Source organism: Ambystoma mexicanum, chromosome 6p (genome assembly GCF_040938575.1).
Source record: "Ambystoma mexicanum isolate Mex_15411 chromosome 6p, UKY_AmexF1_1, whole genome shotgun sequence".
Lineage (NCBI taxonomy): Eukaryota > Metazoa > Chordata > Amphibia > Caudata > Ambystomatidae > Ambystoma > Ambystoma mexicanum.
In genome coordinates, this window is record NC_090935.1 from 1,197,548,756 (window position 1) to 1,197,569,528 (window position 20,773).

The 20,773-nt window shown below is 44.4% G+C and overlaps 1 protein-coding gene across 3 annotated transcripts in view; it reads left to right on the plus strand.

Annotated features, from left to right (window-relative positions):
- Positions 1–20,773, plus strand: part of PCSK5 (proprotein convertase subtilisin/kexin type 5) — a 1,619,480-nt gene that overhangs the window by 799,809 nt on the left and 798,898 nt on the right. For all 3 annotated transcript variants that reach the window (XM_069625842.1, XM_069625844.1, XM_069625843.1), the window contains exon 10: positions 4,161–4,264. In XM_069625842.1, the coding sequence (XP_069481943.1) occupies positions 4,161–4,264 (104 nt within the window). The remainder of the gene's footprint in view (positions 1–4,160; positions 4,265–20,773) is intronic.

Genomic DNA, 20,773 nt, shown 5'->3' on the forward strand with positions numbered 1-20,773 from the left:
AAGAAAATATCCTCTCTTGGTTTGTGTGTTGATTTTATGAAAGGCAAATGCCATTCGTCCTGTGCATTTTGGGTGGTTATGCAAAGCCAATTTAATTAAATGTGCATATTTCAACTTGATATGCTTATTTCTGGCGACCGCACATCGTTGATGAGTCCCCCCACTTTTATATTTAGGACTTGACCCCTGGGCCTAATTACTATACGGTACAGCCTGTGAAATTGGGGATTCTTGCATAAATAGCCCAGTACTTGTATCGTTCTGTTGCAGTCCCGTTGTGCCCGTGGATCCTGCATGTGTACATCGGTTTTGCAGTAGACCTTTCGCAATAGTAGTTAAAGTGAGGCTGAGGTTAGGCACAGGCATTAGTAATGAGGGTGGGGCCTGATGCTTGTGTCACGCGGTACCCTCTCTGATCTTCAGATTTTACAGCACACAACCTGTTTTACCATATACACAGATTTTGTGCACAGACGTTTAATTTTTCCTTGTGCACGCTACATGGTGGCGTCCATGAATCATGGAAGTTGTCTTAAGATGAATATTGCACATTTTTTTACAGGGGGCAAATTCATTATTTGTAAAGAAGTAGTTGAAAGTTGCTCTTGGGACCACTGTGTCACCCAGAAATCAGCCATGACACCTGGTGTGCTAGGAGCCAGTGCAGTGAGAGGTGGAAATGCTCACTTCCACATGAGAGGCAAACCACAACTTTTTGTGCATTGTAAATGGCACAGGAAGATGTATACGTTTTCTAGGCGTGCCACAATGCTCTTTTAAACACATTCCCAAATACCCAGAGTTAATGTCATGGGTATATTTATTTCTATGTAACCAGTTGGCCATGGCAGTCAAAAGTAGCTACTGATGTCAAGCTGACCAGGCTCCTCGAGCTGGCCCGGCTCCTCGAGCTGGCCCGGCTCCTCGAGCTGGCCCGGCTCCTCGAGCTGGCCCGGCTCCTCGAGCTGGCCAGGCTCCTCGAGCTAGCCCGGCTCCTCTAGCTTAAATAGCTCCCAGCTGCTAGCAACCTCGAAACCTGATTCAGGAAGTGTTTTGAGTTTGGGCCATTCCCCCAGTGTGCTTTCTCTTGTCGTGAAGAGGTGGCTTCTGCCGATGGTAACTATTTTGAGGAGGTTTAAGACCATGTGGAGAGGGCATGGTCATTCTTGGAGAGGGCACATAGTAGATTGGGTAGCTGGTTCCTTGGCGATGTGAAGCATTATTATGGGTTCCACGATTCTAGTTGCCTTTGCCCACCTCCTTGCCTGTGATGAACCACACCCATCATCCCCTTATCTCTTAGACCACCGTTTGTTCCTCCGCCTGTTACATTATGGAACAGGGCCATGAACCTCGGATGTTTGGATTAAAGGGGCGGGGGGCGGGAGGGAGGTCAGTGCTTTATTGCCTACCAGGATTTTCCAACTCCAGGCCTCGAGGGCCGGAATCCTGACTGGTTATCCGGATGTCCCTCATTAATACTCATGAGATATATTTCCCTGCAATGATTCTAAATGCATGCACATTTTTGCTTATGAATATTAATGAGGGATATCCTGAAAACCTGTCAGGATTCTGGCCCTCGAGGCCTGGGTTGGACAATCCTGAAAGTTCTCATTGTGAAAGCTATAGGGCAGACATGAATGGCCAGCACCAACCTGTCCAAGTGTCAGAGGACAAGAGCCTGCCCGGGCCCTATTAATAGTGACCCCCCCTATAATGAAGACAAAGGCTTAACTGCTGGACTCCGGTCTTAGATGGTCCACGTCTCCAATGATTCGCATCTCTTTGTGAAGCTAAATAGCTTCTAAATTGGGGTGAAAGATGCGTCTAACGGGCCAAAGGAACGTGCAATGGCCATTTTGCCTTCTGAGCTCAGAGGAGGGGTCAACATCGCACTTGGTTTAATGGCCCCACACACTACCAGCTTTCACAACTGCCATCCAGCGCCCCCACCCCCCAAATTTGGATGCTGATCCGCCTCTGCAGTAATATACTCCTCTATCAGTCTTTCGAAAGTCTCACTGCATATCAATACCTGCATACATGACTGTTCTTATGCTGGCCTTTACCCATGCTTCTCAGCATCATTTCAAGGTGGGGAAGGGGGTTCAAGGCTTACATCACCTACAAAGGGGACCCTCTTGGATAAAGACCAAGTGGGCCATTGTACCCTAGTTATCAAATGACCAATGTGTTTGGCATCTGCCACCCTTAAGACTGCAATTTGAAAGGTTAAAAGGCGATTCTCTTCTTGGTCTGGTCATTGCATGCCAGACTATAGTAGAATCGTTTTTGAGTAAGATATTTGGTGAGGGGGTCTGCTTCACGCATATGAAAATAAAGTGGGCAGTGAAGAGGCAGCCACACGATGAGATCCATGGCCCTGTATTTTTGATAGCATTCAGGCTGTTTTTTTTTTTTTTGTTTTTTTCTGCTCGCTGGTTTGCAATAATGTAATTTGAAAGCGGCACCTAAGGAATCGTCGGGCATTGCCAGCCGCAATTGTGTCGCCCCATGTTGGCGAAACTGCTCTCTAAACACCATTTCCCAGCCAATGAATGGGGAGGCGAGTTGTGCAAAATCTCACAGCGTGCAATCCTCGTTCTAGTTCTGTGGGGATTTCTGCTCTCCAAACACACACAGACATACTGCCCTGCCAAGACTGGAAAGCTCTCCAGCTGTGAAAGTAGTGCATGAAAAGGACGGGTCAATCCTGCCCCCATGCATTCTACTGGCCCCGTCCCGCTATTTGATCTCTTAATCTGTCCATTTGATCCCCCAAACCCACACCTCCCAGTTAAACCCCCTTCCTCAATGGAGGTGGCTGCAATTGCCACCAGTGAAGCGAAATGGGTGAAATTTGCCTCACATCCTGCCTTGCCGGTGGAGCACGTGTCACACAATTTGGCTGTGTTTGGGCAAAATCAATCTTGTTTTTGCCTCTGGCTCAGAATTGTTTCAACCAATTAGGGGAATTAAAACCTTACGGAGGCCCTTATTTAGGCAAAACCTAATGCAACTGAAGTAAATGGGGGGACAAATTCAACATTTAGTCTATTTGAAACAGACAAAATGTCCATTGTCGCCCATCAAAGCAAAATGGCGAAGTGGGATGATTTTGCCCAAACTTTTCCGTTTTATCTGCCGAGGGAATTTTGTTCATTTAGCTCGTCCCCACTCACAGATATGGGGCCTGTCCACGCCCTAAACCATCTTGAGGTCCATTAACATCGATGGGCACTTGTTTTGATTATTTCTGACTGCTTCCTTCTCAAAATAATCATGCGGCCGTCCTTCTGTAACCTGAACTAGGACCTAAATTCGCTCTGTACCGTCACGTGTTACTACTGGTGGCAAGATATGTAGCTAGCGGGTGGGGCTCCAGCTTTATTTCACTAAAAAGTCCCACACTGTGCTTTAGTGAAGTCTTCTTTGCTTATTTGGATTTCAAGGCAAAGCACTCCTGCCACATTGCTTGTATCACGGATTGATGTGTAGCAACCTTGAGTGCTGAGACGTCATGTCTCATTATCACGCTTCGCCTTGGAGGGCCTCAGTGTAGAATGTGACCGTAGCTATGATTTGGGTAGGGTCTTGTTTGTTATCGGAGAGGGCTGCCTTCCTGCTTTCTCCTCATCTGGTCTGGCCAAGTTTTGCTGCTGCAACACTGACAAATGGAAACCTGGCATGAAACGAGGACTTGACCGGCAATTCGTGTGTCAATGCTCCCACCGCACAGCATTGCCCCATGGTTTTCTTGGGGAGTCCAGGTCTTCAGAGAGAAGATCAGTGTGAATGCACAAAAGCTTGAAAATGTTTTTTCTTTCTGAAATCCTGACGTTCAAGACTGCCTCTTTCCCTCTGCTATGCTTTATTTTGGCTGTCGTTTCCAAAATGCTCTTGTATTTGATATTTGAAAACTTATAAATGCACAGAAATATGACAAAAATAGCACACTTTAGAGTTCAAAACACAAATATTCAACCACATGTCATCTGAAACAGCCTGACACAACCCTGCTGCTCATTATTGTATCTAGAAAACATAACGATGAGGGCAAACTCAACGTTGCACAAGCCAGGTCCACTTTTTCAGCGCTTTGTTGTTCCGGCAATGGCGGCCATGTGACTTACCATGATCCATTGCTCTCCCCACAGTCCATTCCTGACTTGGAGGGATGTGCAGCATATCACTGTCCGGACGTCGCGACCGGGGCACCTGAATGCTCCAGACTGGAAAACCAATGCCGCCGGCCACAAGGGTAAGATGGCTTCTTATGCAACAGTTGCGTTACTTCGGTTTGTGTGTGCCATCTTGGCTTTGAAAGCGATAAAGGGAGACGAGGGGAACAAAAGCTTCTGGAAAACCAATGCCGCCGGCCACAAGGGTAAGATGGCTTCTTATGCAACGGTTGGGTTACTTCGGTTTGTGTGTGCCATCTTGGCTTTGAAAGTGAGAAAGGGAGACGAGGGGAACAAAGGCTTCTGGAAAAACAAGACTGGAACCTTTGGGCTTGTTTCCACCGAAAAAAATAACCGTATCTTTTTTTTTTGCTCCTGTGTTCTGTTGGCTTTCCTTTTTTCATTCGCGCCTTTTGATCAATATCTTGTCTTCCTCCGATTGCATTGATTTATGGCGCTGCTCCCTGGAGTTTTAGAGGTAACAAAGTCTCATCTGATCCGTATAGGATTAGGGCAGCCGGGGCTCGTTTAAAGATTGCGAGCGCGACTTAGAATAATGAGCTGTCGATATGTTCTGTATGGAAATGAAGCGCTCCCCTGGTTGGCTCCCAATGAAACACAAAGTGATGTATTTTTGTGAAAAACAATGCTTCTGAAAGAGACTTATTTGAACATTGAGACAGGCCTTGGGAATGTGCCTTGGACCGGGGTGTGCTATCAGTAAGCATCCGAGAAGGCGTCTGTAAATTACCTTGACTGGTTTACGGTAAAGTCGTCCCCTAGCTTTCCACTGACACAATGCAAATTCAATGAGGGGCACGTAAATCACTCTCTCTGTTTGTAAAGTTGACCTAATATTAAAGAATTGGGAGACCGAGCAGCTCCCGAGAGGTTGGGACCAGGGGACAGAGAGACTCTGGCACATGCAGGGCGAAGGGGCAGGCACTTCAGGTTGGGATTAGCAGGGAATCGAATGAATGGAGAGCCTGGAGCATAGAGTGGCTGGTCCCCACCATGGCCCTTTGGGAAGTAAATATATAGTTATAGTAATTGAGATGGGACGTGTGGAGTAAATAATTTAAAAGGGTTAACTACACACCTTCCCAGCTCTGCCTGGTTCCTATGCGACCCAAGTTTCCAATCCATTATGGGTGTCCCCTTGTCAGAAAGCATTAAATGTACATCCGGGTGACATGCGTCACTTCTGGTTCTTAATTACTTCCGGGTGACCCTTACTTCAGTAGAGGGGAAAAGTCTTTCCGGGTTAAAATCCATCTCTGGTAGTTGATACTGGGAATTGTTTGGTTTCGCTCATACTTCATACAGTGTACCCAGGCCACTCTGCAGTTGAGGAGCCCAAATGTCCCTTATGGGTACAAGCGCACATTATACCAGCCCCAGCCTCTATGGCTGGAATATAATCATTGCATCAGCCAGTGGCGGAACAATTTCTCCTCTAAGATACCATTGTAACACCACAATGCATTGAGGATAGCCCTTCCATGCACCACAACATCCCAATATAGGGTCTTATACTCGGATTCTCATTATTTAGCAGCATCCGGCAAATTTGAATGTCATGAAAGCACCTCTTAAAAATGGATCTTTATCTCCTACTCCTAAGTGCAGTTTGTCTCTTGCAAAATCATGAATGGTCCTCTCGCACAGTAACTTGATAGGTCAGTCGTGTACCTTCATTTACGTCTGCATGGTGCTGTGAATCCTGCTCTTGGAATGCTTAGGTACCGTGATGGATTGCCATCTGCAAGGGTGTGAAAGCCCTTGTTCAATTTTATTTTTGTTAGCTTAAAATGATGCAGGTAATTCTGTTTCTGAAGATGTCTGCTAATCGGGCCCCCCTGTCATAAATGCTCCATGCCAAAATTATTGCACATCCATTTTCCTTTTTTATCGCAGTTTCTGGCTTCTACAGCCCCACCTCTGCGGTGGCACGGAGCAGGTTCAAATGGCAGATGTGCATCCATGACAGCTGCTGGGACACAAAGTTCCAGTACGCAGAGTTGGCTTTTTAATCTCCTGCACCTCTGATCTAATTTAAAATAATTGCGTGCCTTGTACAGTCTTGTGGCATATACATCTTTATAAGCCATGGCATAGTGACTCAGAGCACACAATTATACAGCCACAACAATTTGATCACAATAGTGTTGGCTCTATGAGCAGGGCTCAGCTATGACAAGACTGATGTGGATTTGTCTGGTCTGATCGTCTCCACTATTGATGGCTGGAAAAATAGCTAGGATGCTGTCTCCTTGATTTTCCTGCAGAAAGGATCACACATTCCCAAGGGCACAGGATCTCGCCCTCCCACGTAGACCATCAGAGAAATGGTGCTTTAGAGGCAGCACTAAAATAACAAAACCACCTGCACACCAGCGTGCTGATTGCTGGAGTCCCATTGAAGTCAGCAGGCATGGGAAAGGAGCAGAATTGGAGTAGCCAGAAAGGAGACTTGTGGTGGAAAAAGGGTTTCTGTTGGGGCTCTGTTCTTTTTTCTGTCTCCTCCATTTTCTGCAGGCAACGTACTCTGGGTGTGATGTCATAAGAAAAGGGCACTTGTTACAGCCAGCTGGGCTTGGACCCCTTATGCAGCCTGCTTGCTTTGGACCAATCCCCTATGACATTTTGCCTTTAAGAGGAAAAGGACAGGCTCCATTCTTTGATTCATGTCTGGGCTTCCACAAGGACAAGAATTCACCTGGATCTCTGTTGGGAATACAGTCTATCCCATAGTCCTCTGCCAAAGAGATGACAGAAGGCATCCAAGGCTGTGGAAAAAGACCCCCACATCTGGCGGCTCTCGAACCAATACCCTGATCACTGGAGGTGAAGGGTTCCCTGCAGGTACCAGCCAAGCTCCCAGGAGTGGGAATCCAGAATGAACACTCGCCCTGTCATGCATCCCATAGGATTAGGACTCCCAGCAATTACAGATCCAAGGAAGTGAGCCCTGGCTCTCACTGCATCTATGAACAGCATCGACCTTGGTTTGGGCATCTTCACCGCCATCCATGCTGCTACAATGGAGCCGCCTGAGTCATCTTAACTTTGATGCTAGAGTGCATCCTCATCTTTGAGTTTGATTCATGGTGCAGCTGTGCCATCTCTGAATCTGTGACCCACTGTATCTTCTAGCACCCGCCACTCTGCACCGCCTCCAGCTTCTTCAAGCTTAAGCTGAATGCTGCTCCAGCATCCTGATGATGTGTGAAGCCAGCCGGGCCTGCTCGCCTTTAACGGCCAGTCTCTGCTTCTCAACACCTGACACTGCTGAGCCTTCCAGTGCCACTAACCTGACCTGCCTTTTCCAGCATCTATGATCCACAAACCAACACCGCAGCTGAACAGCACTGCATTGTTAGACCTGGCACTGCCACTTGCCGTCATGACACCAGCCAGGCACCAAAAGCACCTGGACTCCAGGCTCAGTGCTGAAAATCTTGGCGTCATGCTGTTGAGCCCTACAGACAGGAATATACAGTTGTGTGAAAAGGCCCTGCCCCTCTGCACCCGGTCAACTTTGTGGGGACCATAGTGTTGAAGACATCTGTTGAAATGTTGCTCCTCTCACAAAGTGACACTCCCTGATCTAACACTTCAGAGTATACAATCCCACCCCACAATTCTGCCACAAGAAACGGGCTGTATTAATAGTTAAAACTCAAATGTATTTATATGAAAGAAAATCAGCGATGGTCGCCTTACTTAATACAGGGGAAGCCACCACAATATATTATATACATAAACATGGGCAGCTTTTCTACAGAAGAAAATCCACCTGCCTTGGTTTTTCACTAAGATTGAATACACACAGTTGCTCCATATATCAATTATTGTATTTCTTAATGTTAATCTTCAGTAATACATAAAGATATCTAAACAAGCTAATGTACTTCGATAATAACATTGCCACTTATTGGCCAGTGCATTCAAATAATTCGAGCAGTTTGTAAAATCACTTTAATTTCCTTATAATCAAGCATGTATTTTAGAACACTTTATTTTCTCCAGTATTGGTACCAGAGGAAGGTTGCATGAATATCATCACTATTATTATTCAGTAGACCTTAATCCCCGAGTAAATATGGTGCTGAGGGTTGTTTGGCTGTGCTTGCAATTTGAGTGCAGACTATGAGTTGCATCTTATTCTGCAAGTTTGGGTTAGTGAAGAGGTGCTATCTATTTAGAATGAAAAGTGTATTGGCTCACACACCCAAGCTCTGAGTGGTTTTATGATTTTTTTAATACAGGGATAGATCACCATCTCAATTCACTTCACAGATTGGGTCCCACAGGTACAAAGCCCTTATCCTACTGTGCAATGTCATGTGAGAGTAGAAATGTGTTCTACATCATTATATAATGGAATGGATGTGACCCGGCTAAACTCCCTTCAACTCTGTTGGTCTCTTTTTAAGTATATATGGATTTCATAGGTTGCAAATTATCAAGCAATTCTTCATTAGGGTATGGAACGTGGCCATTCGAATCACAGCCTAAATTGTTGACTGCACCTCTGTGTACAACTTGATAAGATTTAATTCACAAAGAAGTGTGCTTTTAACTGAACAGATATCAGTTCTACACTGTGCAGACAAGTCCTATTGGTTCTTATTACAATTAAATCTGACTTGGCATTAAATACAGTGTGAAAGCAGACTGCATTTCCCACTAATGCATCAAGAGATTCTTTTAGGAATGAACTCCCCCCTGGTGGAAACTACCTCCAACTCCCCCACTCCTGGGACTTAGCAGAGAAATGATTCTACCATGCCTATTATAATACATTTGGGAGTTTCCATACAAACTTTTGAATAGTTATTTATGGGCAGGAGCCAGCAGGGATACTCACATATTCCCAGGGAATTCCCAGTCAGCTAGCCTCTTCTGGTCCCTGTGTCCCTTTTCCAGGAAAGCAAGTCTGCCTCAGGTGCATCTGGTTCGTACACCCTCATGGAAAAAAACATCCCATGTCCAGAAATTATCCAAGTTCAACACTAATCCATTTGGAATAGGTCTTCCCCCTTCTTGGCAGCTTTCAAAACCCTAGCCCTCGTTTATTCCCTGTGTGTTTCTACTTTAAAATGGTCATTTTCCCACACTTTGTCATGATATCGTCTCCCTTTTGATTGGTAAAATCTTTCAATTGGCTTACTTAATAGGCAGACCCTCACAGATAATATACCCCAATCTTCATAGGTTGCCCATATTTTCAATACATGTGAAAGTGGTTATGCTGCCTTCTCTCCCAGGTGTGTATGCTAAATCATTGCTATTCCATATTGTCTCATAGCAATATAACACAAATGTCTGATGAAAGATTTCTGGTATCCCTGGGCCCAGAAGGATGTTTTTGACAGGTGACACAAGTATGTATGCTAATTGTTCATAAAGTTATTCATATTAATTTGATCATCTATTTAAAATGTAGTCACTTTGGATTGTGATGGAGAAGAATCCCACTGTTGCAACACACTTTTCAAATTGATCTCAGGCCATATTGTTGCAGAGTTATGTTAAAAAGAATTCTTCTATGGCACCAAATAATGCCAGATTTCAAGAATAGCCTATATTTGAACTATGGACATGAAACCTCTAGTTCAGCATGACACTCATGCGGTCAGCATTTTGTGCAATGTCAGTCAATGATTGATTTGAGTAAATGACAAGTCTCTTTGTTAGTTCTTCAATTAGGCTGGCCATTTGGTGGACTTCATTACCCAACTTGCAGCTTTTTGAAGTCCTGTGCCTACACACTTAGCCTCATGTAATGTGTTTTGACCAGATTCTTATCTCTTCAGAGGACCATAGATTTGGCTGAGCTGGAATGTTTATCAAGTATTTAGAAAAGTGTTGTTTCGAAATGAGGTTGCAAGGGTGGGGCCATCACATTAACTCAGTGGTGTGGTTTAGATGGCCCTTTGTTCTGTGAACCTAATATGTTTTGATGAACAAGCCTATTTGTTCTAGATGGACAAGGTAAAACACCTGGGAAATATATAACCCCACCCAATTTGCCAATTTATGCAGGGCTCAAACACAAGAAATGAGTGTGTCACAGGTCTCACTGGATAGCTAACAAAACAGAGCATTGCCAAAACCCACATTAGAATACCAATTTTACCAAGTAGATGTAAACAGTAATATTACCTGTATTAAGTTTAACATGACCATAAGATTTACTATATTTATAATGAGCGTACATTTTTATCCATCAGAGTATCACAGTATTTACCATATATTCTCGAAAGAATAATCCAAGGTTTCAATTGCTGTTGGAAAGCAGAATACACCATGTATATTGGACAATTTCTCACACCTTGAGCCTTTTTCACATTTTTGGATATGCAGTTTCATAATATATAGGCAATACTGTTATTGCTGTAATTGAATGCTGCTCTGCAGTTTACCGACATGTACATTGTTTCAGTGCAGCAAGGGCTCTGTTTTTCATGAATGCAGAGAGTTCAATTTTGAACTGGGACTTTCACATTTCCTGTTGTCAGTTAAGTCTCTGGGCCTTAAATATATTTCTGCCCTAAAATTTGGTAATGGTCCTGATGTGTGACAAAATCCATGTCATATGCCAGCTGTTATAATGCATGCTATGATACCAACCTGCTTACTTCATTAGTGGAGTGTTTCTCCTTAAAATGGAATTAAATGCACAAGGCACCTTTTCAACATCTCATGCTTTAGTTAAATACTTAGACTTCATTTATCCCCACAATAATAACTTTTAAGGCCCCTTTCTCCACCTTGTTCTTTAAGACCCTATTTTGAACATTGACATTGTGCCAATGTTGTACCTGTTCATCTGCACAGTGTCCTTTCACAAAATGCATTCTGTGTTATTTTGAAGGGGTGTTTTTTCTTAATGGATCTTGTTAGTAATTTGAATTTTATTTTTTGTTTAAAATTCTATATTTTAATAGAATCTTGATTGGACCTACTCTTATCTTGGACCATTATACCTAAGTTACTCAGTTGCTACTGCTATCACCTTGCGTCGCCCTGAAGAAATTGCCTGTCCTCAACCCATTTTACCAAAAGAGGCAAAGGAGGTATACCTTTCAAGCTTTGCCTGTTCCACCTTAATGACTGGGATCACTGCTGGTTTAGAATTAATATGGCGCTGAATAGGTAGTCTATCCACTACTCATCCCTGTACTCCTGCAGAGCAATAGTCATTTATCACAGGCACCTTGCCTCCGGGTTTGATCTCGTACAGCTCGCCAATCCCACTCGACTGGCGGACCATCTGGCATCCCCTTTGACATTAGTCACACCGCCCCACTCCAGCACACCCACTGGAAGCCCAGCAAACAAACCTTCTCACATGGGATGATCTACCTGGAGAGGAGCAGTTACATGCCGCTGCAGGAAATCCCGCCCCCCTATCTCCTATATGTTGGAAGCCTCAGATTGTGCCATGCTTAACACCATCTGTTATGTCTATACGACGGCGAGTATTCAAAAGAAGGTGTCCTCTGAGGAATCCCTATCAAATGACTCCCCAAAGAGACGACAATCTGAGGGAGGAACCCCCTGAAGGAATATGAAAAAGAGTGAAAGAGAAGCTGGTGAGGACCCAAGAGATGAGTGTGACGCACTGAGGAAACTGGCTAAAGAGACTTAATGGATCTTGCAGAAACTCATGACGAAGTCAAGAATCGAGTAAATTTTCATGTGTGAAAAGAAGATTGCAAATGTGCGAAGCACTGCAGTAAATGCAAGCCGTTCATTAACTGTACAGATGCTGTAAACGCAAGTAGATTAAGTAATCTTAGAAGCTGGCTATGTGTAGTGAATAGACGGCAAGTGAAGCCACCATTGTATAGAAACTGGACATCGGTGACACGAATTTAGTAAGCCAGGACCAATGGAGAGAAAAGGCAGAGAACTGTGTCGCAGCAAGAATAAGCTGAGATCGTGGAAACGGATGGTGAGGCTGTCTGGCCTGGTATCAAAGCTAAAGCAACCAAGGTCGGTTATCTATTCTTGAAGGCAGTAAACGCGAGAAGCTGAATCATCCCTTGTTATGGCGCAAATAAAGAACACCAAGTGTGCCAAGTTTTATTCATTTAAGACAAATGTAATGCTGCAAAATGGACCAAATCATGGTCTTGTGAGCCAAGGGTGGAAATAGAGTTGAGCGTGGAGTCCTAGAATGATAGTGCGTGCTCGCACTCCCATATACTCCCAGAGACCAGAATACTTTAAGTTCAAAGACAATCTGCATGGCAGAAGGCATGGGTGATGAGAGATGTTGGGCTAATTGGCTGGGGAGGTAAAGTCAAGTCCACCTCCTGGAACCTGGGTCTGAGCTTACGTGCTGCTAAGTGAACCGAATGTTTCAGAAAGGGCACGAGCGTTCCAACCTATTATAGAGGGCCGTATAATGAAGGGCCTTATAGTTTGACTACTTATGATAAACTGTTTACTTAATAGTGTTGAAGATGACATGTTTTAGAGGTAGGCATAAGTTGTCCACCTGACAGTAGATAACCAATCACAATCCCAGCCCGTATAGAAAGTATACTTAGATGTTCCCCTTGAACCTATCACAATCCCTCGTAGGTTTTTCTTATTTGCCACGTAGTATGGGATCCCACTGACATATTTTTTTCATACAAGGATGTTTTTATGAGAAATGTGCTGAGAGCTTGAACGCACGTCCGTTGATGTCCACTGTAACTCCCGGTTTCAGATAATTGTTAATAAAACAGCACCTTTTGTCGTGTTCCTGAGTTGGTTCGATTATTTGGTGTTGGAGTTATTCTGCATCCCCATCCGTTGCATGCACGATACCCAAAGGACCATATGCTCATACCTCAGATGAACCAGCGCTCCAATTCACTTCTCCAAGAACTTAACACTACCCTCACAACCAACATCAACCGCCATGCCCAGGTGGAACAGCCCATGGCCAAGCCTAAAACCTCTACACCTTGGTAGACTAAAGAACCTCCACCTCAACAAAATAACCATAAAAAAGACTTAGCAGCAACCCTGCAGCAGATCCAACTTCACCATGACACCAACTGAATGTATGTTGTAAACCTTTGTTGCTCTGAAACATAGTAAAATACATGTTCCTGATGATATATCCCTGTGGCCTCTCCTAATTCTTCTGCTGTGTTAGTGGGTTTTTACACATCGGCTCTGACACACCCAAAACATTGTGGGTGTGCTGTATGCATGCTCCACTTTAGTGTTAGTCTTGTCCTACCCTCGCTATCAAGTTCTTTCCTCATTGTTACAGACAGCAAAAACAACTGTTCTGTCTTCCACATGTTTTGCATTGTGGTAAAGCAGCTTGGCATCCGTGATCATTCCAAGCCCCAATCAACTTAGGGTTGGTTATTTCAGGTTAGGGTTCCTATTCGTGTGGACTGGTGTAATTGTGTAATACTTTCCTTTCAGGTATTGGAGGTAAATTGTACGACGTAAACAGGCCTTGCAAATTCTTAAAAATCTCCCTAGACCTGCGGGGCAAGTTCCTTAGATTACATACTGGACCTAAGAGAAATGCACTTGCCCCAAAGTGACTGATGATAAAATATTTACCAGTGCTTTTTGTAAAATGGTGCATGGTGCCATAAGCGAACTTCATATTTGGTACAATGCTGTCAAGCATGCATAGTGCAACTTGTATTTGCCATTTACCGCAAACACTGTGCTTGCAGTAAATGAAGAATACGTTTCTAACATCCCATACTCTCCAGCAATGTTAAGTATCATGAACATGGTACTCACCCCTCATGAAAACTACTTGCCAATGCTAGTGAGCTAGTAGATGTTGTGAGCCCTGTTAAACTAGCTTACTGTGACTGTACATATGTTTTATATTAATATTGTGTGACATTACCTGCTCTGTTAATTTTTCAAGTGTGTTTCTTGGTAAATATGAAATATAGTATTTTTATACTTAGGAAGTGTGCCTATGTGCTTGTTTAATAGAAATGTCAGCACTAAACTCCTAGATCACTTAGCTAGTTTAGGTTTTAGCATGTCCTTGCTGTCAATATATTGCAGTGTGTTTCTTTAATATTCGTAGGTAGGGTTTATTTAGGTTCGGTAATGTATTTTGCCATGGTGGGCTTTATTTCTGCAGTTAGTAGAAGATAATGATGACATGGTGTATTTACAATCCACCCTGTGCATCTCACAAGCAAAAATGTTTCTACGTTCTGAGATGGGTCTGATTACTGAGATGTCAGCCTTGGTGTACGCAACTATTGTACACGTTTCTACAGCAGACGCCCAACCCTCAGAACTCTGGCACAGTGGACCCCTCCCATTTCATGATATATTTTATTTGTATCGCGCTCATACACACGTGTTTCAGAGCGCGACGAAGCAAGGGAGGGGAACAAGGGAGGAAAAAACTACGATCTTACTTGGCCCAGTGTCGGAACAAGTAGTTCAAAGCCCACAGCAGTGCCCTCAGAATACAAACCTTTGTATTGGTGTATAATAGTGTGGAGAACACGTTTAGTAGAAACTGTTCAGATGTTTGTAAAACATGCGTCTACCACAGAACTTGAAAGCATGCAGGTGTGTTGACTTGGGCAAACGTCCGGTGTACAACGTTTTCCAGGTGAGATGTTTCTCAAAAGCCAATAATGCGTGGGCGAGCTGTTCAAACACTTGAAAGTTAAAACTAAACCGTCTCTTCTACTGGTTCTAGAATTTTGAGTCATGGCATTTACATTGTTTTGTGTGCCAGATGCCTGTGTTTGTAGTCTATGGATAATTGAAAAGCATGGATGACCAAACTGTGTTAACATTCTGATTGTTTAGGCTGGCGCCACACAACTTGGAATTGTTGCCAGCCCCACCCCTCCCATTCACGAAATCTGCATGTGAATTTTAATACACATGAGTGTGGCTGAGAGTTCCAAGATGGTGGACCAGGCTATTTATGGCTCAGTCTATGCAGCGCAGTGTGCAGAGGGAACAATTACACACCTGAACCTATACTGTGTAACCAGCCCCAGACTCGAGACCATTCTTACACACCTGCAAGGCATATGCTGCAGCCTAACTCGGTGGTCGGGAACAAGGCTCTATATAAGCCCTCACAGAACTGCAGGAGGTGTTGGTATTCCGAGTAGTGCAGCAGCACGGCATGCTGAAATAGAGGTGCATAGAGAGTTGACCATGCAGGCTGAGGTGGAGATGAAGACAGAACAGAAGGTGCATGAGGAGGTGCCTTTAGGTACTGAGCTGCAGGAGGTGGTGGAGGAGCAGAGACGGTTGCTGGTGCGGAGGGAAGAGTGCACAGCATGATAGTGTGGAAGGAGGATGGGAGCAGAGCACCAAGAAGGGGACTGGTAAGAATAAGTTGGCAAAATAGGAGGAGGCAAAGAGAAAGTGTGAGAGCAAGCGAGTTCAAATACCCAACGAAAGAGAAGGTAGGACAAAGTTTCTTAGTTCGAGGAGTTCGAAGAAAGACAAGTAGACCGTAGACCGCGGGGCGTTCTGTGGTGGTACAGGGCCAGTGCCAGTCGACTAGTGAGAATGCGCCGATCTCCCTGTTGTCTGGTAAATGAGAGAAGGAACAAGCTTGTGTCAGAGCAGTGAGGCGGTTAGCTGATGGAGGTTCAGATTTGAGGCTTAGAAACGGTTCACCAGGCATGAGAGAGAGTGTTGTCTAGGAGGATGTTTGGGTGTACAGGTTTGGGTAAAAGGATCAGGTCCCTGAGACGTGGAAGCACCATAGGGCCTGACCTGAACTTCCTGGTCTACATCATCTCTTGGGAGAAGTTGTGGAACCTACTGCTGAAAATCTTGACCTTCAAAAGGAGTGTTTGTTTTACCTGGGAGGCGTAACCCAACCTGGGGCCACAGGGGGATACCAACCAGGGACCAGGGCTTCTTCCAATCAAGCAGAGTTGTGCCTAAAAGACTGAATGACACTGGACAAGTGCAAAGAAAAAGTTTCCTTCAAACAGTTTTGGAAGCAAGAAGACTCGGTTTTTGTTTACAATTCTGGGCCCGAAGTTTGCTTTGCCCAACATTTTGTAAATGGTCCTGAACAAAACCTTTTGAAGTAGATCCACGTGTTGCATGCATTACGCAGTCCATTTGACTTTGCGATCCTGCCCACTTTGGTGGTTAGAGCATCAAAACCAAAGCGTACCAGAAGGAAACCAGATGCACAATTTGCCACCTATGCCATGGACTATTCCATTTTGAAATGCCAGCGAAACACAATTAAACATGTAAACATTTTGGGGGCAGGTTCACCAGTGTGACGAGGCCAATTTATGGCCTTGTCAAACGAGTTTACCTTTTACTAGCAAAGGTGGGAGAATAGGGTAGATGTTCAGAAGCAGTCTTCCGCCTTAAGATGGTGACAAACGTGCCCCAATTCGGTTCCCACCCCCTTGTGCCAGCATGATTTTATGCAGACCACAGTTGTCGCCAGCCTCCTCTCCTTTGCCAGATAGTTGTCAGAGTCCCACCTCAGACGTAAAAGGAAATCTGCAACTAGAAGAGTGACTTGAATCACCCCAATGATCCCCAATGATCGGCTGTGAATAGACATAGGATCACTGAAGAAAAGAAGCAGTAATGCTGTGCCGGAACACATCAGAGACGCGGCGCTATGTGACAGAGAGCAGGAAGCTGTGTACAAACAGCAGCTCAAAAGAACTCGCAAAGCTGCTGAACAAAGTCGGCAAGCCTGCACAACAGCCTAAAGGCCCCGTAGACCACCGGGGACCAAGTGGGGAGAAGGACCCACCCTCTCTTGATAGTTACCGGGAGACCTGGGTCCACCGTGGACACTGGCCTTTCTGAGCTGCCATCTCCAGCACGTGGTGATCCTGCAAAGAACAAGTGGGTGAGGTGAGGCTTACCCCCATTGCTTATACTTAACGTTTTAACATCATACACACACCCATAGATATGTCTATCTATAGCCTGGACGAGGAAGCGGAATATAAACCGGGAGCAGGAAAAAGGAAGTATGGGTTTTTTGGGTGTGGTCATAGATGGAATGGGACCAAGAGCCCAGCAGGAGGAAGGAAGGAGTGGAATTGTGGAGCAGGCTAGGTATTCACTGGAGAGTGGAAGTGGTACTGCAGTGTTTGTGTTTGTGTGTCGAGTGTTTAGACAAGGAAGTTTAAGCAGTGTGAAGTGGATGGTGCGAGTGAAAGGAAGGTGTGGAGTAGTGTGTCGGGAGGATTAGTAGTGAGAGTTTAGAGATGAGAGCAGTAGGATGGAGGAAGGAATGTTGACATGAGAGTAGAGGAATAGTAAAGAGTAGAACAGCGACAGGTAAGATTGAGCGTGGTATAAGGATGCCTGAAATAAATGGCATGCTCAAGGCACTATCCCAAACTAACCATTGGGTAGGGAAGGGAGAGTTAGTAAGTACCACAGGGAGTCGAGAGGGTTAAAGCATTCAGACTTCAGGTTATCACCTCCAGCTCAAGACAAAGCCAGACGGTAGGGGTCAATCTTCTGTAAATACTAACCTGAGGTCAAGGACGCGTGAGTTAGTTCTGCACTAGTCGAGAGAGAGAGGGAGTGGGAGGGATGGACATCGGCCCCACACAATCTTTAATAAAAACCGGTAAACCGCCTCTAAGACTGGGAGTAATTTTTAAGCCATCGGTGATACCAGGTGTGCACGTTTATGGGGAAGGGGCAGAATTGACAAGTACAGGTCTTTGAGTTCCTAATTCTAATCTCAGAATATTGGGTAACCTCTGACATTGGACAATCTGCAGGCTGTCTGAATCTTCGTGGGCCACTGATCTCATATGGCCGGCAAATGGTCCACTGCTGCTTCTGCCCTAGCCGCCATTTCCTAAGGTGCATTCATTTGCGGCTGAGCTCCTCAGAGAATGTGTACTGCACTGCTGCTTATCGGAATAAGCAGCACACTTACCGGAAAAGTAAGTCATTCACTGATGGCATAGCCTCTGCCACCACAACATTGCTTGCTCACTTTCCACAGTTTACCACCCTAACTTTGTTCTCTGCTGAACGCTACACCATCAGCCGCTCCAAAGTTACAAAGGTTCCCTTGAGGCCTTGGTGGCAGCCTTTTGCCTTCCATGTATACCTCCTGTGGGTTCTCCCCACAACATCCTCCTGACAAAAAACTCTGTCCCCTCCCACCAGATCTGCCATTACCAGCCCTGATACCACCAGCCTATTCCCTCCCACCCCAGCCAATTCCCGAACTGAACCCTCAATGTTCACACCAACTTAAAATGTAACCTCATGTAAAAGTAATGTATCTATTGTAACCCTGGCATACCATTTCCAATATTAACAAAGGCCTATTTTACCACCATTTACATCTTATTGTCCTCTTTGTTTTCAAACAGCAAGGATGGTATGCAATTTTGAGGAGATTTCAAATAGCTTTCTATACACTGCCCATTCGCGGTACCTGCTGTTATGGGCCCGTAAGCCTCAACTTCCTGTGCTCAGGGTTTTAATTCAGTCTTCAGGAGCCCATTACACCTGATGTGGCCCTTGAGCCAAGTGTATGAATATTAAGTATATGCCCAAGGATGTCAGTCTGTGCGAGTGTCAACATAACTAGGTAAAGGTCCCCGTTTGGGGGGGGCAGGACTAAAATGTTTATGAAAAACACTGTACTTTGCTCCGATCATGGATAATGCAGGGTAAAGTCCTCTTCCTCACAACCTATGTCGTTATGTATTTTAAACGAGTTGTGTGTGTCGCATTTAAGAGCGAGAACCTTCCTGAAGCAATGACGCACTGCACTGTGGAGGGAAAGCATGCGATAGATCCGGAACTTCAGTCAAGCACCTGGCCTTCCCTGGGCTCTGCTATGCCAATCCTAGTGTTTAGTGCATTAAATGAGTGTACACTATTGCATCGTATAAGTTTGTGACAGAATAATGCATGGTTTGAAAATTGCTTAAGCCTTTTTGTTGGCAAATTATCCTTCATTTGGTATTGGGAGGAAATTACTAACGCCTTTTCGAGGGAAGTTATCCCTCACCAGGGATTATGTGGAAATTGCAAATTCTTTTTACAAGGAACATATCTTCCACTTATGACCATAAGACACATTTGTAAGCCTTTTTACACCGGAGTGATCACTTCCTTCTGGGTTATAATAGTATAACCGGTGGGGTGTATGAACCCCAGGTGGTTTATGAAATTGCACCTCTTGGCCTCCTACGCGTTGCATGCCATTTAATTTATGCAAATAGCCCTGGATCATGCTTAGCCCTTCTTCCTTATAAGCTCCCCTTCATAGATAAACCCTGAATCCAACAGAGGAACTAATCAGAAAGCTGACATGACCCACAGCCGCCCACCTCCAACCTGGCAGCCTAACACCACAAGTTTATCAAATGAATGCCTTTGGCCTCGGGTCATATGTGTTTTGAAAAAAAGGAGGATGTTCCCAAAATGGGGAACTCCCGTCCCCTGCACACTATCTATTATCTGTACAGACAGATCAATGGTTTGTACAAGTGGTGTATAATTACCAGGCAATGGAATTATTACCCAGTACGACCACTCGCTGCTATTTAATAGAATTTGTGTCCATTTTTCATAAAGCATGTAAGAAAATGTTAGTAAAAACAAAACATTTATAAATGAGTCTTCAAGTTTGTCACAAGAGCTTTGGATTTATTGATGGCCCAACATGTTTCGAGAATTCTCTCTTCATCAGGGGAAAAATGTATATTTCATACGTTCTACAAAAATGAGAGATGTTATGACAAACTTAATAATCAAGTGTACCCTAGTATTTCATGATTCAAGACAGCATGCCAGTTCCTGTCACAATATACCAAAATAAGAGACTGTATAGTCTTATGGTTTACTACTACAAAATTACAGAATAGACATAGTCTTTGACAGTCCATCATCAAATTACACTGACTTATACATTTTTATAATCGTACAGCTTGAAATTTAACTCAACATTGAGGTTTTAGACTGAGGGCTAGGTGGAAAATGACACAATTCGATATGCTAACCTTGTGTTTTATAGATTTTGCATCCTTTCGTCTGGCTGTATTTGTATTTCCGCAACTGGCTCAAGAGCGGAGAATTTTCACCAAGTGATAATGTTGGTCCCTGTAGATGTGTTAAATAAACACTAATTTAGAATTGTTAAAAACAAGAGTATGTAAAAATAGCCATATCTGAACCTTGAGTCAAAGTGTGCTGACCTTTTCATATTGTGTTCATCATTTTCAAGTGTTGACGTTATTGGACCAAATGCGTAACTAGTATCTGCTAGGCGTCCTGGTACTTTCCCTCTACAGACGTGGATGTCCCGATCAAAAGGAGTAAGGGAGTTATCAGGATTGAAGTTAGTTTGAAGTAAATAGCCTGGAAAATTTCAGGGCTGTCCACTTGAGAAAAACAAGCGACAAAGGAAACAAGAATTCCCCATCATGCTCTAGTAGAATTGGTGGGTAGCGAAAACAGAGACAAACTCTGTCAAAAGGAACTTGGTGAAGAAGATCCGCTGTCTGCAAACGGGCGCTCTCGCTGTGACTATCGCCGCCGCGAGAAGGCAATACGGAATGGATTAGCGTGTTTACTTT